At 38.1% G+C, this 25,377-nt stretch overlaps 1 protein-coding gene across 4 annotated transcripts; it reads left to right on the top strand.

The window, feature by feature from the left end:
• The first annotated feature begins 489 nt into the window (after positions 1 to 489).
• LOC148999379 (RNA-binding protein 208-like) lies at positions 490 to 21,371 on the top strand. Of its 4 annotated transcripts, none has more exons than XM_089141212.1 (13): positions 490 to 580; positions 907 to 1,125; positions 1,726 to 1,787; positions 2,167 to 2,269; positions 7,040 to 7,116; positions 7,459 to 7,520; positions 7,634 to 7,721; positions 7,912 to 7,987; positions 17,763 to 17,793; positions 17,917 to 18,036; positions 19,239 to 19,324; positions 19,478 to 19,651; positions 20,751 to 21,371. In XM_089141212.1, the coding sequence occupies exons 2-13, from the start codon at positions 1,015 to 1,017 to the stop codon at positions 21,069 to 21,071; spliced, it is 1,311 nt and encodes a 436-aa protein (XP_088997338.1). In that variant the 5' UTR covers positions 490 to 580; positions 907 to 1,014; the 3' UTR covers positions 21,072 to 21,371. The 4 variants fall into 4 exon arrangements, with proteins under 4 accessions (XP_088997338.1, XP_088997339.1, XP_088997337.1 ...); XM_089141213.1 differs by lacking the exon at positions 490 to 580 and adding an exon at positions 589 to 713; XM_089141211.1 differs by lacking the exon at positions 490 to 580 and adding an exon at positions 589 to 713 and having other exon boundaries at positions 863 to 1,125.
• The last annotated feature ends 4,006 nt before the right edge of the window (positions 21,372 to 25,377 follow it).

Genomic DNA, 25,377 nt, shown 5'->3' with positions numbered 1-25,377 from the left:
TAAACCCGGGTTATTCGAGCTTGGGTCACCTACCCTTTGTTCTCCACCGACACTTTTGAACTAGAATTCGGATCATCACCCCTGTCGGGGAGCACTCTGTGCTCCCCGACAGCTTTTCCACCACAAATTTGGTGGGGCCCACCTATAAAAAATAAAAAAATAAAAAAAAAAAAACCCTCCCATCACCCCACCCCTGGGCCCCCCTGTTTTTATGGTGGTAAAGCCGTCGGGGAGCTGATCCGGACTCTTTGAACTACACATTGGGAACAAGTAACAACCTGTAAGTATGAAAGAAAAAACAAAAAAGTAAAATTTACAGTGGGTCCCATATGAGCCCTAGCTTTATTGTGTACTTCAAAAAACATGTGGGGAGCACAATATTTTTTCTTGACAGGGAGCTGATCCGGACTTGAGGGCACTTTTTACATATGGGAATAAAGATAATATATATGCTATCAGCAAAATCGAACCTAGGCCTAAGAGTTGTTGGTCTTGGTCTTACCAATTGTGTAACCCACGCAGGAGTTGGGTTATTCTGCGGCTTCAAAGTGACACTCCACTCCAGCAACGCCACGTTTCGGTAATTCCAACTTTTTATTCACTTGCGATCTGGGATTTCCGCTGTAATTGTTTCGAGTTATTTGGAAATTGCAGTCATCGACCAGAGGAGAAAATATAATAGTGCGAGCCCTAATTTCTAGCGTTTTTAAAAGGTTTTTGTTTTGATTTTGAAGTCTTTCTGGTTTAATAACAATCATAGAAAGATCTCTTTATCGAGGATCTGTGAATTCTTTCAGTTTAGTTATTTTATTTTATTATTTTATTTTGCCCTTTTTTCGTTTTGGTTCGAGGGGTTTGGTAGAAACTGTTCGATTCATTGTTTGATCTGATTGGATTCGGAAATAGAGTGGAGTGGGTCGCAGCTTCTGGATCTTCTGCTCTTAGGTTTCCTATTCCTCTCCTCCTTGAGGTTTTCAAGCGGCTTGGTTGTAGTGGGAGAGGGGATTTTGGAAAATGCAGCAGAGATTGAAGCAACAGCAACAAGCCTTGATGCAGCAGGCGTTGCTTCAGCAGCAGCAGCTTTATCACCCAGGCGTAGGCGTAGTCGCCGCTGCTATGGCGCAGGTTTGGTCTTAAATTTCCTCATACGACCCTACTCCCTGTAAAACCTTTCCGTTTCCAGTGTTAAAAATAGAAAGAATCATCTGTTTTCCGGTACCTCTGCAGTAATAAGTTTTTCCGCTGTTGATATCTTTGTTAAAATTGTTTTTATTTTGTATAAATGTTGGATTCCAAACTACCATGGAAATAATGTATCGGCTAATGCTTATGTAAGATCTGGTCCAGGGGTCTCTTGATATTATCTATCTTTGGCTAAATGACAAGGGCGTTCACTGTCGATTTGTCAGCTTTTGGTTTTTAGATTGTTTCTCCTGGGTTGGGTTTGTATTGTCATATTTATCTTGTCACAGCATTTCGAATTGGTCTAGTGTTTTCTGCCTGGTATTGCATTGGGATTTATTTAACTTTGCTTTGAGCTGCTGCAGCTCATTTATTTTATCCTCTTTGTGTTTTTAGGGCATTGGAGCTTGGCCTGAATGTTTTAATGTCTATAGGACCTACTTTTCGTTTTTAGAAATTTATTTGGACTTTCTAGGACACCCTCTTTAGGTTTGTTAGGAATGTTTCTCTTTGGTTTCTTCTTTTTACTTTTATATTTTGCAGATGGATCCGGTTCCAAGTGGAAATCTGCCTCCTGGGTTTGATTCATCTTCATGCCGCAGTGTGTGAGTGCTATGTAACATTTTCTTCTTTCAGGGGGCGGCTCTTTGTGGGTTTTTTTTTATATTTAATTTTAATTTTATTATAATTAAATTAAAAAAGAACTTTCTTTGTCTCTTTGATATGATTCTGGGCCATGGGACTGGTTGTGAACACATTGCTTTAAGAGATTGCTCGGAAATTTTACTGTCATTTGTTTTCAAAACTTCTTGTTCAGCTTTCTAGGAATTAACTTTCTTTTCCATTTTTTTGTGGCTTCCTAAGCCATTGATTAATTAACATGAAGTTTTGGAAGTGCTAAATACTATGGAATACCTTCGATTTTCTCAGCTATGTGGTTGACATATTTCCTGCTGATTAGCTCTGATAGTTTTGGCTTTTCAGGTATGTAGGAAACATCCATCCCAATGTGACTGAAACCCTTCTTGCTGAGGTTTTCAGTAGTGCCGGCCCACTTGAAGGATGCAAACTCATTAGAAAAGAGAAGGTCTGATTTAGTAATTACTGAAGTGGATTTAGTAGCTGTTTTATTTTGTTTATAAAACTTCTATTTAATCTCAAGAAATATTGAAGCCAGTCACTTAATAGTTGCTTCTATGTGAATCTTTACTAACAAAATCTTTAATTTGCTGCACTTGGCTTATATCAAATTCCTATATTAAGAAAACATGGTCCTAATGACATTTATGACCTTTGAATAGAATGTCAAATTGCATATGACTGAGGGCTCCCACTTTGGGGTTCTACACCACTTCCTGAGTTGGTAAATTATAACTAATCTAATATACATGTATATATACATACATGAGAATGCATACAAGCAATGTGTGGATCTAATGTAACCAAGCCCACCCCATCCCCCCCCCCCCCCCCACAAAAAAAAAAAAAAAAAAAAAAAAACCCACAAAACCTTAGAGCTATACCCCCAATAGGTGCACCAAGGGCTGGCTGAATTCTGCCCAGGGGTATTTTTGGTCATTTTGACAAATTTTGGGTGTATTGGGTCTGGGTTGGTCCCACTGAGTTCAGTGTGTTGTTTGGACCTTAGATCTAATTTTATTTGATTTTTCTGATTATTATTTTTCAAGATATTTGGGAGTCCCTGTTTAGGTGAGAAGATTTCTAGTTAGGTTGGGATCCCATAATATGAGGCCACTTTAATCCTTAATTTTAGGATTCCATTTCTACTCTTAGAATTTGAATTGGAGTCCTCTAGATTTAGTTATATGGAGTTTTTTGAAGTCAAAGTAGTTGAGTAGTAGTTGAAGTTGAATTGAATACAAATCTGTGTCTGGAGGAAATCCAGTTCGCGGTCTTCTTGGGAGGGCCACAGAAAAATATGTCAGTTATCTTCTTCAAACGATAACAGTCATTCAACACAAACAGCAGCCTTCTTCCTTGTACAAGTAAGCACAGACATTCCCCAGGCCCTACCCATCCTTCCCTACCGTTACTAAAACCATGATGGCATGACCCTAATGCCTTTATCACCCTTTTTCTATTTTTCTGGGATTTTCGGACTTTTCATTAAACCTAAAATTGAAGGTAACCTAACTGTTAGATCTGTCTGAAACTTTAGGAACATCATTCCCCTAACCCTAGTGACCTTCCCTCTTAATTTCAGCCCAATCAGATCAAGCCCTAACCTTAACCAAGAGTCCTAAGACAAGTAGGAAACCTAGTTTGAACTTTTAACTGTTAGGGATTAATTCCGAAATTATATCCGAACCTTTTAATCATCCCATACTTAACCCTAGAAGCCTTAAAACATACAAACCCTAACTTGTTAGAATTCTGCAACTATGTCTCTGTTAAAACAATTACTTTTCATGAATTCCAGCCCCAGACCTAACCTGGCTAAACCCTAAAACCCCTTCCCAATTAACCCTAGACTACCCTAAACCTATCCCTAAGACTTGGGCTTCAAGTTAGCCTATCTATAAGGAGTTTGGTATAAAAAGCAGCTGCTGCCCTCTAAGATTTCAACCCAAACAGCAAGGTTTAAACTCAATTTGCTGCTGGTTTATTGGAGAAGATCCTGAAGACTGTCCCAGACCTGGTTTACATCAGGATCATTTTGGTTTCTTTTGAACCTCAGCAGTAGGAAGTGATCAATATAATGACTTTAATGTTTAAAGAGTCAGGCAGTGAGGGAGGCTTGTGCTTGCGCTGATGGGCTAGGTCACTCACATTGACTAAGATGCACATGAAACTGATTACATTAATGAAGGAGTGGATTCGAAGGCATAATGCCAGACTAGAAGAAGAGGGAACACATGATGTTCTTTGCTGCTAGATTTCTGAGTGACTCTGTAATGCAGCTTTATAATTGAAGAGGTTCAACTAGGGGCCAACTTCCTAGAATCTCAGATTGAAAAAAGTAAGGGTTTAGGGTTTAAAGATTTTGGGATATTTGATTGGGATGCATAAGAACATAAATTGTAGTGGTTGGATAGTTTTAGCAGAGATTAGAGTAATGGGGATGGATGGGGGCAGGTTTTGAGATATGGAATGAAAAGTTATTAGAATAGGGTGAAACTTGGAGAAAACTCAGGTAATGGTATATAGGGATGATTCCTAAAGTTTGGACTTCTTTTGAGGAGTAGGAAAATAGAAAAAAAATAAATTTTAGAAATTCAACTAACAACGAGAGGGATTTGCCTGAGAGATGGGGTGGGGGATGCATTACATATGTAACATGAACCTTCAAAAATTCCTAATTTGACTCATAAAAGTGTTCCTAGTCACTTTAGAAGACTCCATAAGGTAAATAAAATTAGAACAAAATTCTATCTAAGAACACAATCCCAAACTCAAACACTACATCAAATATTGAATTTAACACATGTTGCTACTAGTTCTGACATGATCGCCGAGTTACCTGCACACAAAATGGTCTGACCTTGGATAGGTTGGATGCCTCTGACGATCAAGTCAGTGCTTCACACAACAAAAGGAGACTGATGAACATCTCTGAATAGAAGCACGATAGTAGTGGAATAGATTAGTTACCTTTGCCTCATTTAGGTCTGGGATATTTATAGCCTTACCTCAGTATTTGATTACCGTTCGATCTGACAAGCGGCTGCGTATTATGAGCCGTTTGATTTCTCCCAAAGTTGTACTCCTACTCAGTTACCTTTGGTTGGGCACGACATGTGTGCGGGAGATTCCTTTGTTCTACTCAACTTGGGTTTTCCTCCGAGCTATCTGCTGAAAACTCCTCACCCAGGCTCCTCCTGAGTTGGTACCGGGTTTCCATGGTTTGGTGCTGGTCCGATCATGCTGAACCCGGTTGGCCATTCTAGGTATAACAACACCTATTCCCATTCCATGTACCATCATTACCCCCACTTTATGGGATTCCCTTTTGAACATTCTTTACTGCGACACTCTGTTCTTTTTGATATTCTGCTTTGAACAAAATGGGGGTTTGCTGGCTGATGAATTGGTTACAGTGGTGAAGGAATTTGTAATTTGAAGGAACAGTTGATGCAGGTTGGTCAATCTCAGGTTGGTTTGATAGCTGATGCAAGGTCATCATCACATCAATCCCTTCCTAGAGTTGTCCAATAATCAGTAAACACTAGTAATGATTGCAATGGCATCTAGCCCGCTAAAAATCTGATGAAGCAAATGGAATTGTTTTGTTAGTATAAAGCATACAAGTGCCACATATTAGTTTGAAAGAAGAATCAAGTATAGTTATCATGTACATTGCATCATTGTTATCTTGAGGGTAACCTACGGTAGCATATGGGTCACTTAATTTTGAAGGAACCTATTGATTCATTGTGATAGGAATCATATGATACCATTGGTAGCATGTATGACAGATGGGTTGGGTTGGGTAGGAGATGATGTCATCCAAAAAAATGATCCAATACGTCCCTTTGAGTGATAGTCATAATCAGTTACCAAAATTTCCTAAATTCCAAGTAAAATTTCTGAAAATTTGACCAAAATACTGAAATCCTAGGGTTCTGACCGAAAATACAATTTTTTTGGTCCAAATAATACCTTTCTTATTAAAAATTTCGATGTGGCACTTTCTGTTCGGCACCAAAATCCTTCGAAATATTGAAATTTTAATGGAATTGTGTGAGTTTTGAACTATGCCTATCACATAAGAAGCCCGTATGACCTAAGCCTCAAGATGTATACAATGCTATCATAGATTTGTTCTTAAGAAATGAAGCCCAACTTGGTGAGGAATCTGCATCAGCTTGAAACTTTCACCTTGCACTAGGCAATGCTTTGTTCACCCCAGTGTTTATTTGATGAATATAAATTGGGTAATGCTAATGGATGTGATTTAGTTGATGCAACAAGTCTCTAGTGCTTCCCTATGTGAGAGATTAGTTGCATTGGCATTCTATACTTATTAAGTTGTGGTGCACATGGCTAAAGCAGAAATTGAGACCTTTTCAGGTTAGATGACTTTTAGTTTCACATAGAGGTAAGTTCATTGAATGATCTACTTTTTTAGGTTGTGGTGCACGGTTCAAAAGCTGAGCTTGAGACCTTTTGAGTTCATTAGATGAATCTGCATCAGCTTGAGACTTTCATCTTGCTCTAGGCAATGATTTGTTCACCCCTATGTTTATTTGACGCATGTAAGTTGGGTAATCCTAATGGTTGTGATTTAGCTGATGCAATCAATTGCTAGTGCTTCTCTATGTGAGAGATTTGTTGCATTGACATTCTATATTTATTGAGTTGTGATGCACATGGGTAAAGCAGAAATTGTGACCTTTTCAGCTTTGATGACTTCTAGTTTCACATAGAGGTAGGTTCATTGGATGATCTATATTTTTAGGTCGTGGTGCATGGTTCAAAAGCAGAACTTGAGACATTTCGTGCTCATTAGATGAATTTTAGTTGAGCCTGATTGACAAAATTTTCAGCAAGAATGGCATATTGCATCTTAACATTTAACATGCTCTAGGGGCATCTGCACTGTGAGCAAGGTCTGTAGCACAAGGTGTACTCCATGTGACTCTTCACTAAGGCACATCATTTCGTACTCTTCAGTTGCCTTTATTTATTTACTAATTTTCTGTGTTCATCACATTTCTGGGAGTTTGCTTTTATGGTTGCACGATTTAACTCTAGAAAACGGTCCTAAGTGTGACCACTGAAACAATAAGGGCTTCCTGATATTGTTGTCGTTATCTATGAATTTTAAACTTCACCGTGCTTGCTTCTTTTCTTGTGACTCTTGGATCATTCCATCTTTTCCTTTTTTCTTTTGCAGTCATCTTTTGGCTTTGTGGATTACCATGATCGTAGGTGTGCAGCTTATGCAATAATGAATTTGCATGGACGTCAACTGTAAGATTATCTTGCTATAATATTATCCTCGACCATAAGTAGTGAGGGGCCCTAATTTAATGTTCTAGAAATTGTATAGCTTCATTTGAAGGAGCTGGTGCAAAATCTATTATAAATATGGTTCAGTGAGAATTACCTTCTGCATGTTATACTTATTCCTAATGAGTATTACAAGATGGCTGTATTTGCATCTTAGTGCTACAGTTTTGAGACTTCAGGATATTCAATTTGTTGTTCAAAAGAAAGTACCATGTGGTACTGCTGCAACCAGGGTTTTTTAATATATATTGTCATGGTGTTTAGTCATGCCCTTAGTTTGACTTACAATTATTTCATGTGCAGTTATGGTCAGGCAATTAAGGTTAACTGGGCATATGCCAGTGGACAGAGAGAGGATACTTCAGGTTTTGTTTGCTCTTTTACCTTTTTTTTCCTAATGTTTCATTGCTTGTTCGCTGCCCATTGCACCTGCTCTGCCTTATTGATCTGGCTTTTAATTGTTCTTCATTATCATCAGGGCACTTCAATGTTTTTATCGGTGATCTGAGTCCAGAGGTTACTGATGCAACTCTGTTTGCTTGCTTCTCTGTGTATCCGAGTTGTTCGTAAGTTCCTTTTATGTGTGTTTATGTGAACACACACTCAAGAATTATTGTTATTAGGCATTTTTATTTGTTGGAAAATGTGGTGTGGTGTTACTGCCCTAAGTTCTTCTTTGAACAAGTTACTTTGGATCCTCCAATTGCTTGGGAGATGTGTAGTGTGAAGGGTCACTAATCTATTTACTATGTGCAGAGATGCAAGGGTTATGTGGGATCATAAGACTGCACGGTCAAGAGGATTTGGCTTTGTGTCCTTCCGTAATCAGCAGGTGATATCTTATCTTTATCTGTTAAGCTTCAGGTTCCAAATTTCACCATTAGGGTGATTCCACCCATTTGACAAACTCAAAAAGTTGCCTTTATCAAAAAACTAGTCAAAATTTGGGTGTGTCTACATATTGACTATGGAACATTACGAGATGGTTATATAAGCATTGATAAACATTTAAGAGTGAGTATATACATGAAAATGATCAAAAGTGGTTTTTATCTTTAAATGTAAGTTAATGGTTTGTTGCGCCACTTTGACTAATAGATAGGATGGAGAAGTACAACCAAAGTGTGACATTTCGGTGAAATTTGCCAATTCACCCCTTGGTGAACCCAGTGAACCGGCAAATTTTGCCAAGAATTTCGCTGATATTTAAGGGTAGTTTCACTGATACATGCCCCAACCCCCAAGGTCCCTAATCACCACCAAGGTTGCAAAAGAGCATCGAGACGGGAGATAAGGAAAGCATCGAAGAGATCGAAATTCTTAGTTGCAGAAATCAAAATTAAAATTCAAATTCCCGATAATGAGAGAATGAGAAAGAAATGTGTCATTCCTAGAGTACCTTTAAGAGAGTTTTGTGGATAACCTAAGAGAGGCTATAGAGAGAGGTTTAGTTGTTTAGGTCGCCGCAACCACAACTAGGAAGATCCATCTCAACTGAGCCCTGTGAGTTACGACTTGCAACTAGGAAGATCTAGCTCAAAATTCTTGGGAACAGTTCAGACTTCAAAGGCTAGAGCAAGTTAAGACTTGCGAGTGGGCTTCAATGTTGCAGGGTGAACAAGGGTTGAAAGTCACAGCGGCGACGTTGCCGGCGAGGTGAAAGATGGGGCATTTGCTTGGGACGATGAGGGTAATGAAGTGTTGATACGAGGATTCGTACAAAAGAGAGAGATACCGGCAAGATTCTATGAAATTTCGGCGATTTTCCGGCAAGATTTGGTCAATATCTATTTTGCCGGTCTGTTTCATTCCTTATCGAACTCGGCAAAATTTGCCGATATGTTTTTCCGTGAGTACAACACAAACTTTTAAAACACATCAGAACCTCTATACATGATTTCGTTGTTATTATCTATTTTGGATTCAATCCCTTTGATTTTTTCTGATGATCCAAAGAAATAAGTTACAGTTAATAATCATAAATAAAAAGCTCATTTAATGTCAATAAAATTGTGTATGCATCATTATCATATGATTCTCGCCATAGGGTTTAATTATTAATATTATTGTCCAGAAAGTAGTGTTGATTATCTGTCCTTTTTAATGGATCTATATGTTAAAAAAAAAAAAAACATTTATGCTAATCGTTTCTTCATTGACTCCATCTCTTGTAGAATTTCTTGTTTGTTTGGGAAGAAGTGGACATTTTCTTAAAATTTTATTTATTCTTTGTACTGTTATTAGTTTTGTAAAGAAAGGAAAGCTGTTTGTAAGTTGTAACTGACCCTGTTGCAACATATCTTTTGTGGCCAGAATTATTTGTCCACCACACCCCACTCCCCACCTATCTAACCTATAAGTTGGGGTATTTTTTCCACCCCTCCTAACTTCTCCTCCCCTTCCACATTATTTATTCCTGCTCTCTTTTCCTCATCTCCGTTTCGTAAGAGTGTGTAACTTCCACCTTACTTTTTCTCATTTGTTCTCCACTTCTGCATCTCTGATTCTTGCTCCAAGCCCCACATCTTCTTGGCATTCACCTCAACCCCATTGCCAGCTGGATTTAGGTCTTGATGTAGGACAGCCCTGGGAACTAGGGTTTTCTACAAGGAACAGGTTCAAAGCTATTTGGGACAATAGGAGGGGTTAGGGGAGGAGGGGTTTGCACAGCACATACTTAGACTCGCAATAGAAGAAAAGTACAGAATATAGTTTCAGCAAAGAAAAATAGAAGTAACACCCAAAATAAAACTTAAAAGGCTTAGGGAAGAACAAATTTGTTTTATTCAATCAATCCACGTGACTAGACAAGGGGGAATAGAACATTGCATCTGAATAAATTAGAAAAAGCTTCGGCAACAGTTCATGGGCATGCATGAACAATGCTTAATCTCGAGACCCAAACCTAGATAACATCTAATCAAGCACCAAATATGAATTAATAACAGAGTGTAATTTATAACTGGCAGTCTCAAACAATAATCGAACACACAGCAAGGAAATTACTGTAAAGAATAGAAGCTGACGATAAATGGCAAGGGGAGAAACAGAAAACAATCAGCAGAAAATAGTACTGCCGCAAGGATTTAGATGGGGGCTGGATGGAAGAAGAGGAAGCAAAACAGAAGAAAAGGAGAAACAAAGAAGAAACAGCAAGGGCTGTCAGCAGGTAGAAAAAGAAAGAAAGATAAATAGATGATAGCAAGACTATTGCTAGGTGAACAGGATAGGAGAAGAAAGAAGCAGGAAAAATACTAAGGCAGAAACAGGGACTGCCATGAGGTGCGGGAGATGAAAGAAGAAAGGAAGCCTTGGAAAAAAGGGATGAGGCAAAGGAAAAGCCGAATTGGAGAGGGGATGTAGTGGGGGATCTTTCCAATCCACCAAGAAACTAGGAAGATGGCTATTGGTAGAAAAATACTATGCTGTAAGGTTTATGAGAGAAAAAAGAAAGAAGAAGCATAAGGGAGAAACAAGCAAGGAGGATTGCTAAAGTTAGGAGAAGAGAGAAGTCCGGATTTTTCAGATTCAAGAAGAATTCGAAGGGGATGGAAGAAGACTTGCGTATGAGAGATGGAAGAAGAGGTTCTGCCAAGAAGAGAGCTGCAATTGTGATTTCTTCTTTTTAATTAGTTTCGGTCCGTTTTTGGTGCTTGGGATGTTAGTTAAATAAAATATTCCCTTCCTAAAATAACTCTTAATGAATAAAAGGAAAGCTTCCTAAACTACCCTTACAATAAAATAAAACTTAAGATATGAACAAATGTAGCAGAACTTCTTAAACTATCCCTACAATAGAATAAAATTCGAGACATGACTAATGTGACCAAACAAGTTGTAGAGCACGGTCCTAAGGGTTTAGGTGACCCTCTACTAGTAAATCTCCTCTTACACCTTGTCGAACTAAGTCGAAAGGTTCTGAGGTGGTTGTCTACATCTCTTGTAGTAGTGAGTGATGGGTGGATGTATTATGCCCCCATTAGTCCTCCCCCCTTGCAGAGAATTCACCTCTAGTGGTACTCTAGGAAGTCGGGATGTAGTCACTGAAACTCTTTACTTGTAATCCAAGAGTCTTCGCTCACCGGTTGTCTGCGCCATCTGATTAGAAACTCATGCCGTCCTCCATGGGTGGTGGATATGACTCTCTCATCTAACACATCCTCAATCTCCCCAAGTAAGGTGGTAAATTGGGGTAACGGAGGGGAAGGTGTAATGTTGGCTGAAGGGTCCTGTTGGTTAATATAAAAAGGGGAATCTCCCATGTAGGTCGATGTGGTGAAGGGGTAGTGTGTTGGTCATGGTAAGGAGTGAGATCCTTAATATTGAAGATGTTGCTTATCCCCAAATCGGATGGCAAATAAATCATATATGCATTGTCGTCGATTCTTGTAATCACTTTGAGTGGGCCTGTCCCACGAGCATGAAGCTTGCTTGCTTTTCCTCATACAAATCTAGCTGGGTGGATCGGGTCCATAACCAAGTCATCTTTTTTTTTTTTTTATTAAACATCTGCCGAGACTTATATTGCTTATTGCCGGAAGAGATCTGCTGTTGTATCTCTACATGTAAGTCATGTACACACTGTGTAAAGTGTGTTTTTATGGGAGTACACGTTTGTGCTTAATCACAAGCCTGGAACGGAGAACAAAGCCGTTGATGCCCTTGATTGAGTGAATGCCTTGCTGCAGCTGCATAGTGCCTTGAGTTGCGTGTTGCACAGTCTGAGTGTGCAAGTTGTTGGGCTTAAGCAAATAAAGGGTCAGTATGATGCTTACTCTGATTTTGGAGGGATCTTCACTTCTGTTGGTAGTGACCCACCCAAGCAACACTTGATTATGCCCTGAGAGATGGGTTTTTGTTTTGAGGTCACAGATCATGCATTCTCAAGACTTCATTAAGAGATGGACTTGGAAGTTGCATATGGTGGAACCGCAAGTCACTTTGGTCGAGATAAGACCATCCTATTAGTAGAGGACCGATGTTATTGGCTTGGTTTGTAGAGAGATGTGGTGCGTAGCATTAGCCAATGTTGCGCCTGTCAAATTGCGAAACAATCTAAGCAGAACACAAGTCAGTATACTCCTCTACCTAATCCTTACTCTCTGTGGTAGGACCTTAGCATGGATCCAATGTTAGGCTTACCTAGGAGTCTATGACCTCGAGAAGCAATGATTCTATCTTTGTGGTAGTGGATCACTTCTCGAAGATGGTCCACTTCATCCCGTGCTGGAAGATGTGATGTTTCTGTGGTGGCAAAGTTATTCTTTCATGATGTCTTCAAGTACCATGGCCTTCCCCTCACCATAGTCTGATAGAGATGTCAAGTTCACTAGTCACTTCTGGCTCACTTCGTGGTGCATGTTAGGCAACAAACTCAGATTCTCTGCGGCGTTCCATCCTCAGACTGACGGTCAGACTGAAGTCGTTATTAGGAGTTTGGGTAACCTTTTTAGTGTTTTGTTGGTGAGTCAAGGTACCTGGGGTTGTGTTGTCCAATGTTGAGTGATGAACGCATTTATGTGTAAAAACTTAGAGCATAAATCATACATTTTTACACATTTTAAACAAGTTACCTTGAAGTATTTTATTGTTTTTGTATTTGCGAGGTAAATCTGTAAAACGGGCAAATGTAGACTAAAAGGTATGAAAAGGAATATTTTGGAGGATGCTTAAAGGCCAGGATCAATCTCTTCTTGTGGGTCCCAATTCGAAAGTTTGGATTATGAGATATGAACCCATTTTCAGTAGGACAAAATAGGGTTTTCAGTTTATTGTATTTTTTATTTTGTCTTTTCCCTTCCTTATGTATATCCCCTTTTTTACTTAGGAATATCATCTTTTATGTTTAGTCCCACATTGAAAATGTGAAGCAAAATTTTCCTTGATGTTCATCCTATAAAAAATCAGCCCCACTCCCCTCTAGACACACTGAAAATTATTAAAGTTTTTGTTCTTTGCTAGAATTCCCTAAGTTGGCTCTTTAAGAGAGTCGGCTAGCTTTAGTATAATTTTATTGTTCAAGTAAGTCTTTTTTTCCTTTCAATTTTTTTAAAAGTGGATAGACATTTTTTTTATGCATTGTATGTTTTCTTTCTATTGAATAAAAGAGAGTTGTTATTTTTATTATCATTCTTGTCTCTGTCTCTGTCTCTCTCTTGCGAAGTTTCCTTCTCTAAATATTCCAATCTAGTGACAAGGGTTGGAATAGTTAGATTGGGCTAATGTAGCAAAATTTTATTCATTCAAGAACAATTCACATCTTGCTTTAATTAAAGAAATGAGATCATATTCTCCCTCCCTGTGATTGACCCTTTGCTACATGATCCATGCGTTTGCGGTCAAAAACTTGTTTGTAAAATAAAAGTAAATACTGCAAACGCATGGATCATGCAACACACAAGTCGATCACAGGGAGGGAGAATATGATCTCATTCCTTCAATTGACGCAGATGTGAATTGCTTTTGAATGAATAAAATTCTGCTACGCTAGCCCGATCTAACTATTCCAACCCTTGCCACTAGAATTGGAATATCTAGAGAAGAAAGTTTTGCAAAAAGAGAGACGGAGATGAGAATGATAATAAAAATAACAACTCTATTTAATTCAATAGAAAGAAAAAATATACTATGCATAAAGAAAATGTGTATCTACTTGAAAAGGGAAAAAAAATTGAACTAAAAAAATTTGAAAGGAAAAGGAAGACTTACTTGCACAATAAAATTATACTAAAAATAACCGACTTTCTTAAAGAGCCAATTCAGGGAAAATTCTACCTAAGAAGAAAAGCTTGAATAATTTTCAATGTGTCTAGAGGGGAGTGGGTTGAGCTTTTTATAGGATGAATATCGAGGGAAAATGCTTCATATTTTCAATGTGGGACTAAACATAAAAGATAATATTTGTAAATAGAAAAGGGTATATACATGAGGAAGGGAATAGAAAAAAATACAATAAATTGAAAACCCTATTTTGTCCTTTTGAAAATGGGTTCATATCTTCTAATCCAGATTGTCGAATTGGGAACCCAAGAAGAGATTGATCTTGGCCTTTAAACATCCTCCAAAATATTCTTTTTCATACCTTTTAGTTCCACATTCACCCTTTTTATAGATTTACTCTGCAAATACAAAAACAATAAAATACTTTCAGGCAACTTGTTTAAAATGTGTAAAAATGTATGATTTATGCTCTTAAGATTTCACACATAAATGCGCTCATCAGATTCCCCCACACTAGAACTAAGCTTGTCCTCAAGAGAAAATAAAGAAACAAAGAATGTAAGAAAGAAACTAATGCAAGAAAATAAAATCCTGACGGACTTTCATAGAGCGGTTGCACTTAGCATGTGCAACAAGCTTTTAAACCACTAGGTTACCCCTAGAGGACGAGTTTTGTCTCGTAGGTGTTTGCAGTGATTATGTACCCTAAATTCCAATGCAGCTCAAAGTCAACAATGTAAGTTCTAATAATGACAATAGATAAACATACACAATCAATAGCTATGATAATATCCTCATATAAAGAAGAAGAGGAGGGGGGCTGCAAACGCACAATGCTAAAGCTTCAATTCATCTTTTCCCCCCCACCTCCAGAAGTCTTCTTTATTGCAGCGCAAGGGCCTATTTATAGCTTGGCTAAAGTTTATCTCCCAAGAATAAAATCTTTACACAATCTGATTTTGGGCCCCACAAATCCTCTCTCAAATATTCCCAATATTCCAAATAATGGGTTGTGACACTGTTCAGTGACATGATCAGTATTTTGTCCTCCATTTTTTGCCCCATTGTAGCTGTTGATTGGTCAAAATTGTGGAGCATGGGGACCTTCTAGTTGGACCAGCTGGCTGGTTTGAGAAGGCCCTCAATGTTGGTTCGAATTCGTGCCTACCTGGTTGTCCTGTATCAGGTCTATCATGGATTTGTCATGCACTGTTCCTTTCCATGGCCTTAGACATAGTAGATCACTCAAGGTCTTTACAGTGGAATCCTAATTCCTAATGTATGCCATTTTCTGGGAACACATGGAGTTGTGGACTGTTCAGAAGTATGTATCCCGAAATCAGCCCCATCAACTTCTTAGAAAGACCACCAGGTCAATGGTGAAGAAAATATTCATGCATCTCTATTCTTCTAGTTGGTAGTATAATTGCAATGTACAAGGTCAATCATGAAGAGGGAATGTCAAAATTTGCCTGGATTTGTCACTCATCTGGGTATCCTTGCCCCCAGGTCTCTCTTATCAATTGATGGATTTATTTGGCCCTTCATTCAGTTTGTTCTCGACAACATTGAGCCTGGAAGAGATTCTATTGGATCAACCATTTCAACTTTGAGTGTGGTTGCAAATGCAATTCAATTAAGAATTGTGTGTCTGTACTTCGATTCCAATTATCTAATTGCTTTTGATTCTTTTGAAACTGGAATGCAGTCTTCTTCCTAACAGACAGCTGCAACTCCCTTTATAGATCTGTGGTTGATGATGGTGGATGGAAGGTCCTCTTTATAGGTGATGGTGTCCACTTCAGCTTCGATTTGGATTTGCAGGTCGCAGCAATTAATTGTCTATCAATACATCCCTATCCTTGCTGTGGCTGTAAGGTTCTTTGATGCAGTAAAGAATGTCCTAAAGGGTTAATTGGGTTTTGAAATACTTAACTTTGGTCCATGAGTGGGTTCTATTGACATCAAGCTTTTCTTCTTCTTCTTCTTTTCTTTCTTTCTTTCTTTCTTTCTTTCTTTCTTTCTTTCTTTCTTTCTTTCTTTTTTTTTTTTTTTTTTTTTTTGGGTATTTAAGATTGATATAATAGGTCTAAGTTATAAGCCCATAAAGTGGAGATAATGATGGTATACGGGATTAGGTGTTAAATTCAGTATCTGATTTAATGTTTGTTTTAGATTAGGATACTTAGTTCATAGGTAAATTCTACTTTGGCTTTATTTAACCCATTGAGTCTTCTAGAGTGATTAGGCGATCTTTTTAAGAGTTGGATTAGGAATTTTAGAAGGTCTATATATATGTGAAGTATCCAGCACCAACTAGACAATGAGTTGACGAATTGAATTTTGAGTTTTGTTTATTGCTGCCAGTGGGGTATAATGACATTCCATTCCCCCCCCCCTCCCCCTTTTCGTGCAATTTCTTCTCCTCCATGTTACTTGAATTTCTAACAAGAACAAATCTTCTATCAGCAATTTAACCTACTGTTTCCTTCTAAAAGTATTAGTTGAATCATTCCTAACCCAATTGTCCTATACGTTTAAATACCCCAACCTAAGTTTCTTTTTCTTTTTTGCTCCCCCCATAAATCCAAAATTTCTAACTCAGATCTACACCAATTAGACCTTTTGAAATAGTCCCAAACTTTAGGGATCATTCCCCTATATCATTACCTAAGTTCTCACCAAGTTTCACCCCATTCTAGTAACTTTTCATCCCATATCTCACAAACTTGCCCTACCCACCCATTCACCCTGTGACCAAATCTCTTGAAAACTATCCTACCACCATAACTTATGTTCATGTCTCCCAATCGACTACCCAAAATCTTAATATCCTTAAACCCTTGCTTTTTGAGTTGAGATCCTGGAAAGATAAGTTTCTCTGGTTGCATGTTTAGCATGATTGATGCTACCTTTAGTGTGTGGTTGGAAACCTATAAACATAATATACTATCCACCAGAAATGGTTTGTGTTTGATTAGATTCCCACATTATAGTATATAGTGATGTTTAGTGCTCCATGATTGATGTGATAAGATAATGTCATGCAAATTGCAATCTTATTTGCCTCATTGTCAAATTTTAGCCCAAAGTGAATTAACAGAGTGAATGAAAAATTTAATCCAGCCTAAGTGTGAAGCTCCAACAAATTTATAGCAAAAATCTCACAAATGGCCAAAAATTAAACTTTTGTCCCCAATAGAAGTGTTCCATTTCTGTCGAGTTTCATTAGAAATATAACCAAAAAATTGGGATTTTTAAGTTATGGTTGATACCTGCCGATACACATAATCATACTCTGGAACTTTTCATTTTTCCCCCCCTTGGAATTCCTAATACATTTCTACATGTATTGGCTGATACATGTCTTCGATGCTGTACTTTATATTTTAAAACATGTTTTTCCCCCCCCAAAAAAATGCCCGTATCGCAATGTATCAACGACCGTATTGCAGTCTATCTATCACATTGCACCGTATCAGCTTATACAATGGGGTAAAAAAGATATGGTATGGAAATTTTAAATTAGACACATATCGGCATGCATTAATGGGTTGCGATACCGAGGCATTTCGGCCCGTCTCAAGGCTGATACTTTAAACAATGGCTGTCCCACTGAAACTTGGCTTCGGTTCAACCAAAAAGGTGCTTCAGCTTGGTGAGATCTCAGTCCAATTCTGGTTGTTTGCTGACCGTTTTGGGCTCTGAAACCAACTCAAACAATGGTTAGTTCAGGTTTGGAAGAAAAATTAATGAAAAACTCAATTCCTTGACATATTGTAGGTTGACCATTAATGCTAATATCATTATCTTGCAGACATGAAAAATAGTAAAAGTTCTGCTTCAGTGTGAAATATTAATGCCTTTGTCTTGGGGTTGTTTTGCAGGATGCTCAGAGGGCTATAAATGAAATGTCTGGTGAGCCATACATTTACACGAAAATTTATTTATTTTTTGTTTTTTTTTCCTTCCTGTTTTGACTTTTTTAGGGTGCATAGAATATTGCGACATGATAGGTTTGAACATCTTCCTTTCCATCAGGTAAATGGTTAGGGAACAGGCAAATAAGATGCAACTGGGCAACCAAAGGAGCTGGTCTTCCTGAAGAGCAGCAAAATAATGATAACCAAAATGCAGTTGTACTTACAAATGGATCTTCAGGTATTTACTGATATTGTGCTAGGAATAGCACCTCAAATGTTGCATACACATGGTTGAGGAATTGAGTGCTTGACCTTGAAACATTAGGGTTTCTTTTAAGGTGATGCTTCATTTAAATGCAGCTGTGTAAATCACTTTGAAGCAATAATTGCAACTTGGAGTGCTAGTATGTTTGTAATAGCTTTTATCTTGAAGAAGAAATCTTATGAGACAATTTGAGAAAACAGCAAGAAGGTGGGGACTTTGCATGACTGCAAAGGTTTTGCGTGGAGGAATTTTTTGTTGGGAGGCTCAATATGTCATATTTTGGTTTTCATAAATGCATTATCAAATTTGAGGGGGTTAAGAGGAAGCCCATGGAGAGGATTTTGTATCTTTTCTGTCAGGTTAACTTGTCTGTTGGAGAGGATTTTGAATCTTCTCTGTCAGGTTAACGTGTCTGCTTTTTCAAGCTAGACAGTTCATTCCAAATAAACACTCTGCATCTCATCCCTTGTTCCTGCAAAAAAATGTTTTAAACATTCAGGCTCCTCTATTTTTTCTTTCTGGTTGAAACATTCTGGCTCTTCTTTTATTTATTTGTTATTTTTTATCCTGGAAGATTCATACTTCTCTCAGACCCTGTAAACACAGGTGCCTTGCGCATTGGGTAAAGCTTTTCTATTCACGCTCCTCTTAGAATATGGATTTGTTGTAGTCAAGGTTCAAAAACGTGCTTTTATTTCTCTGTTTCAGTTGACATGGCAGAAATACTAGAATTTTGCTATAAATGTATATTTTTTCCTTATGGGTCACATGGTCATTTCATGGGGCAAATGGCTGAAATGACTGACATATCAAAGATGAAATGAGAGAAATTTCAGTGAAACAGGTGTTTATTCTTTTCACATCCTGTTCTGTCTTGATTGTATGGAAACTACAGGAATATTAGGAATCTCTCCAAAATTTTGGCGAGTCTTCAAACCATGGTTGTGGGAGATTTTTATGCAAGAACTTTGTCACGATTGAAAGATTTTTTTTTCCTCCCCTCATATTTGTTATTCAGACGTAACCTGGGCCAACACCTCCAGGCTGTTAGCTGTATACAATGTTAAAATGAGAACTAGAAAAAGCTTGCTAGATTCAGGTTGAATATATTCTTTTCTACTAGAATGAGGCAATACTGCAAGTTGCTGGCTGATTATTTTGTCTAATAATGGTAGATGGAGGTATGGAGAACACCAATGACGAGGCACCGGAAAACAATCCAGCGTTTACTACTGTCTATGTTGGCAACCTTGCCCATGAGGTATTTTTAGAGTTATAAAAAGCTGAAACGTGGCTGTTTTATGTGGTACTCGTATCTGTAGCACAATGTTTCTATTTTCATGACTGAATTGCTCCTGTTCTACTTCCTACTTTTCTTTTCTTTTTGCTAAAGAGTAACCACATCCTTTCCCAGGTGACTCAAACTGAACTTCATCGTCAGTTTCATAATCTTGGAGCTGGGGTTATTGAGGAAGTGAGAGTCCAAAGAGATAAAGGGTTTGGGTTTGTAAGGTTCCATATGCACGAGGAAGCAGCTTTGGCCATTCAAATGGCCAATGGGAAGATAGTCTGTGGAAAGTCAATGAAGGTACATAAGCCTCTACTTTAGGATGTTTCCTGTTACAGCATACTAATTCTTTTGGTGCAGGATATAAAATTTCTGCCTCTCAGATGAGGCCTGAAGGGCCAGTATACCTGTTAATGTTTAAGAATTTTGGTTCTTGTTCACTAGGAAGGCTTGAGTAACGAAATTCAAAGTTACATATGATAATTGAAGAAAGAGAATGCCATTTTGTGGCCAAGAAAGTCCTTAAGGTGCTAGGATGGATACAATGTATTTCTGCTGCATCAGATCTCCTTAGCAGAAACCCTGTGAATTTTTAGCCTATTGGAACCCTCTCCAAAGTATGAAATATCTCTGCCTCTATATTGTATTCCTATCAAAGTATGATGGCCATCTAACAGAATATAGAAGCCGATATTAATGTATTTTTATTTAGGGTTATGTGCTCCTTCAGACTAGAGCAAGAAAGTTAGGCATGGGGTTAGATTTAGATAGTGATAAGAGATGGTTGATATAAGGTATCAAAGAAGAGGGAACCATATATATATATATATATATATATATATATATATATATATATATATATTTTTTTTTTTTTTTTTTTTTTTTTTTTTTTTTTTGGGGGGGGGGGGGGTGTGAATAAAGACCTAAGAACGTTGTTAGGATCACCGGGAGCCTAATCCTTTGGAAACCTTTTTCCTAGTATGCAGTAATTATAAGACTGAAACCTTGTTCCTAGTATGAAGAAGGGTTGAGTTTGGTGGGGCTCTAGTCTTTTTGGTACCCTTGAACATTTACTGTTGGCAAGCATATTATGGATCGTGCCTACTGGGTTCAAATCAAGATCACAGGCTCACCTGATGCTGTACATTCTTTTATATATATATATTCCTAATTATTCTCCATTATAGAGTGGAGACGAATGTGTATATGTGTGTGTGTATATATATATATATATATATATATATATATATATATATATATATATACCCCTCTATGTATGTTGGTGGACAAATTTTCTTGGCTGACCTTTCTTTAGTTTTTGAAGTGTGTGTAGACTTAGATCATATCATGTTTTTGCAGAACTTTCATACGCGATTAAAAAAAATGTTTATGAATGCAGTGTTCATGGGGAAGCAAGCCGACTCCTCCAGGTACCGTATCAAACCCACTGCCACCTCCAGGACCTCCCTTCCAGATCCTGACTACTCCTGGAATTAACCAAGGTTACACACCAGCCGAGTTGTTGGCTTATCAGCGTCAGCTTACCTTGAGTCAGGTTGCTGGGTCTGCCATGTCAGGTCAGGCTCTTTTGCAGATGGCCGGGCAGCACAGTCTTGCTGGCACCCAAGCTTCCATGGGACTGAGCTCTGGTGGATCCCAGGCCATGTATGATGGTTATCCAAGCAATTCGTCAGCCCAGCAAGTCATGTATTACCACTGATCTCAGTTGTGAATGAGTTCAGTCTTCTGGGTGATTTTCAGCTTGCTGGCTTTGCCCGAATTTCCTTGTTTTCAACTTTAAAATATGTTTCAGAGAAAAATCTCCTTGGGGTTTTTGTACTCTTTGGACTTGGGAGTTAATCATGTAAATGTTGGGTACTGTAATATGTATTCTCAAGTCTCGACTGTTTCATGGTTGTTTTCCCTTTTCTGTTTTTGGGTTTAGTTGTTAACCATGTAAAGGTTTGGCTCTTTTTCTTAATTACTTCTATGATAAAATTTCTCCTTTTCATTTTGTTTACTCATGTCCTAGAGATAGCGCTGCCCCGTTGGAGAAGATTTTTGGTCTTGTACAATACTAAATATGAAGGTTTGAATTTTGAACCAAAATCATGTACTGATACTGAATCAAACCATTCAATTATCTTTATGCTTGTGATATTATTAATTGACCTCCAACAATACTTGTTTTTGTATATCCAACTCAACGGCTCATGAACTACTGTTGGCTGCTCTATTTTTAATGAGGAATCTTGCTAGGTCTACCTATAACGTGCCCTTGCAGTTTTGGGCTTCTTAAGTTAATATTATGTTTTGGGTGTTGGTATATAAGAACGAGACCAGCAACATGAATGCTACTTTAAAGCTCGAACTAGAAGACGCGTGGGGAAAAAACCTAGGGTTTTGGTTTTGCTCTAAATGAAGAACCTAGGGTTTCTTCTCTTCTGCTTCTGGTATCTGGTTTCGTTCCACGATCACTAAATCTACTAGTGTTTGAAGTTCTGGCATACACTATTCGCCTAATTGAGTTCGAATCTGTCCATTTCGACGCCCGATTGCTGCTATGGAGATCTCTCTAGCCTCTCAACATCTTTTTAAGAACTTCACAGCTTAGATTGGATCATCCACCCAATTTTGATCCTGCACCTGAGATAGTTTCTGACATCATCTGGCTTGAGAGATCTGGTTTGTCTCACTGCTACTCACCTATGAGACTGTCATTTAGTTTCCCCACTTCCCTTGATTCCCAGACCAAGGTATGATGAATCTCCTCGACTTCCATTTTGCTTCATTTGTTACACTGATGGTTATCATGCCTACATAGATCTCCCATTTTCTCATTTTCGTTTTTTCATCGTGTAGATAGATTGTTATTGCATGCATGTCTTGGAAAATATGAAGTTCATATATGCATCTCTACATTTCCACAAACACGGTGCTCTATATGATTTTTGGGTAGTTTAGTCTTGCATTTCTGCATCTTATTAGCATCATGAGACTACCTATCTCCCCCACTTTCATCATAACCTCTGATCCTGACGGCGCTGCACATATCTTCGTTTCATCTTCCGGCAATAATCACCAGCTCTTCCCTCCTTGGCACCATTTCCCGTCCACATACAAACCCCACACCTTCTCATCTCTACTTATTTATAGATGGTGGTGGATTTGTTATTCTTATCCCTTAGCATACCAACATTAAGCTTCCTACACCTTCTGTGTAACTGAAGACGTGGTCTGGTCCTTCGTGGAAAAGATTTTCATGGCAAATCCATCAACTTCTTCCTCTATCTCCAATCGTCACTCTGATTTTCTACATTTTCTTCCCAACGACCCATCTGCTGAGAGACTAGCTGCTGATTTTGCCACCAAGACTGATCTTCCTGTTCGCCCTATTAGCAAAGTCATTCTCACATCCCAGAAACTAGAAGAAGTGACACAAGACCTTAAGTATACTATCATAGGCTGGTCCTCTGATGTCTCTAATGCAGAAAATAAGAAGCAGAAATACAATCATTCTGAATCTGAGGTGCTGATGGCAAGCCGGATATTGCCATCAAAGGGGCCATGATTGCATACTGCTTCAATTGTCGAGGTCTTGGCCAAATCTTGACTCTTGGCCAGACCATTGCCAACATTAGATTTAGGCCCATCTTGGGTTTTTTACCAGACGTTCCAGACACTGTTTTGGCTCCGGGTCTTGACCCTAATCCGCCCATTCCCCATCTTGGCCCGTTTTGGCCCCGTCCCCGTTTTATGCCTCCGTCCTCCGATTTGCCTGTCTTGACCCCGATCCTGTCTTTGAGTCTAGCTCGAACCTCCACCCCTGGAGGGTTTTGTAATACATATGGGTGGATACTTGACCGTGTCTTTTAGAACATGATCATGTTTTGTAGAATTATAAATAAATTATAACCTCATTACCATGTAATAAGCATCTTTTGATTTTGGCCGATCCGACCCTATTTTGGCTCTAATCTTAATATTATTTGCGATGATCTGTCTACGTCCTAGATTTTTAACTGATCTTCATACTAACATTGATTGGTCTTGTTTTGACATTTAGTCACTTTGATCATATTAGACTATAATTTTATATTATTTTTAAGGTAATTTTTACTTTTTCAACAAATTCATTTTTAGTTCAATATATTGTTTTGTTTTTTGCTTAGGGAGATAATATATTATAAATAATAACTATTACATAGATTAATATCTAACAAATCTATCCCCACTTCTCATCATGATATCTAACAAATCTCTGTGATATTTCAAAATTTATTAAAAACATATAACTATGTTTGTAACTAAACATCATTTTCTTTAACTCGTACTTTTTTTTGTTGAATACTAAATTATCGTCGATTTACTTGTTAACAGGTTTTGAATATGAATTTTTTGTATTGAATAAGATATCAATTTATTGAGCGGTTGTAATGAACATACCTACCTACGGCTTGTTCTTGCTTAGAGATAATTTTTATTTATCGATTCCTTTTGTTCGAATATCCGTGTTTCTAGTTTACAAAGGTTTGTGTGACATTCTCTATAATTGACTTGACTTTAAAATATGCCTAAATTTAATTACAATTCTTCTCTCTACTTATTCTATTTCATGAATAATTTTAACTCTTTCTTGTTGGAGAAAACCAAGAGAGGCGAGAGAGAGAGAGAGAGGAGAGACTTGGGGAAAGACAATTGGATTTGGAATGAGTTTGACCATTGTCTTAGGTTAGACATTAATTGAGATTGAGATAAATCTTTTCTTTTTCCCTTCGAGCTTACATATAATAGCCATAATTTTCATCGAATAGCAAATTAGAAACCCTAGAAATTTGAATTTATCTATTTCTCTAAAATCTAAATGGGTATAAATAGTTAAATACATATTGAATATAAGTTTTGGATTATTTATTGACATCTTTACTATTTTATTTTCTAGGCGAGTTTGGAATTTAATAATTTAATTACTTTAATATGTATTTTAATTACTATTTGTCTTACATTTGATATTTACGACCAAAGATATGGCCAATTAAAGCTAGGGACAAGGCCAATTAGGGCCAACCCATCCCGACCATGCCCAATTAGGGCCAATTAGGGCGGGTGGGCTTGGCCCCTGTGGGCTTAGGGCCGGGGACTTCTTGGCCCGCTGGGCCGGGCGGGAATGGGCTCATTATCCATTGGGCTGGGCTTGGGATTGCGCCCGGCCCGCCCGGCCGTTGCGCCCTACTTAAGTATACTATCATAGGCTGGTCCTCTGATGTCTCTAATGCGGAAAATAAGAAGCAGAAATACAATCATTCTGAATCTGAGGTGCTGATGGCAAGCCGGATATTGCCATCAAAGGGGCCATGATTGCATATTGCCTCAATTGTCGAGGTCTTGGCCAAATCTCGACTCAGAGAAATCATTGCAAACATTAAGAAATTCAAGCCATCTTTTGTTTTTTTATCAGAAGTTAAAAGTAATTCCATTTGTTTTAAGTCTTTCTCTAGAGGGTTAGGTTTTCATTCCTACACCACCTCCCCCACCCACCCCCTTCACAATAGTGGAGTCCTCTTTTTATGTTGGTCATCATCGGTTAACCTCACTGTGTTATGGTCCTCTGAGTGGTGTTTTCATACGGTTGTATCTTTTAATTCACTTCAATGGACTACGACATTTCTTTATTTGAGCCCTTATCATAATATTAGGAAATATCAGTGGCTTACACTTCAAAATTTAGCTCATTTTGTTGATGATGCATGGATTCTTGGTGGGGATTGGAACTCTTATCTTTCAAATCATGATAAATTAGGAGGTCTTCCTCTTAGGCAACATCAAATTTCAGATTTTCAAAATTTTACATTTGCTGCAAACCTATGTCCTCTTCAAGCCCATGGCATGAAATATACTTGGTGTAATAAGCAAAGGGGAAAGAGAAGGGTTGAAGGAATCCTTGACAGATTCTTAGCTAATTTCACTTGGCATAATACCTTCCCTGAAGCATGTACAACATTTCACAGTTACAAAATCTGATCATT

Source organism: Hakea prostrata, unplaced genomic scaffold, assembly GCF_041222555.1.
Source record: "Hakea prostrata isolate BN-2017 unplaced genomic scaffold, UWA_Hpros_2 contig_12, whole genome shotgun sequence".
NCBI lineage: Eukaryota > Viridiplantae > Streptophyta > Magnoliopsida > Proteales > Proteaceae > Hakea > Hakea prostrata.
This window is presented reverse-complemented; position numbering and strand designations above follow the sequence as displayed.

What these genes read in the sequence shown, in the direction of transcription:
- LOC148999379 (XM_089141212.1), top strand. Translation starts at nt 1,015, where the DNA reads ATGCAGCAGAGATTGAAGCAACAGCAACAAGCCTTGATGCAGCAGGCG. An exon ending in TCTGTGTATCCGAGTTGTTC is followed by an intron (nt 7,722 to 7,911) that starts GTAAGTTCCTTT and finishes TACTATGTGCAG; the next exon opens with AGATGCAAGGGTTATGTGGG. An exon ending in TCTGTGGAAAGTCAATGAAG is followed by an intron (nt 19,652 to 20,750) that starts GTACATAAGCCT and finishes TTATGAATGCAG; the next exon opens with TGTTCATGGGGAAGCAAGCC.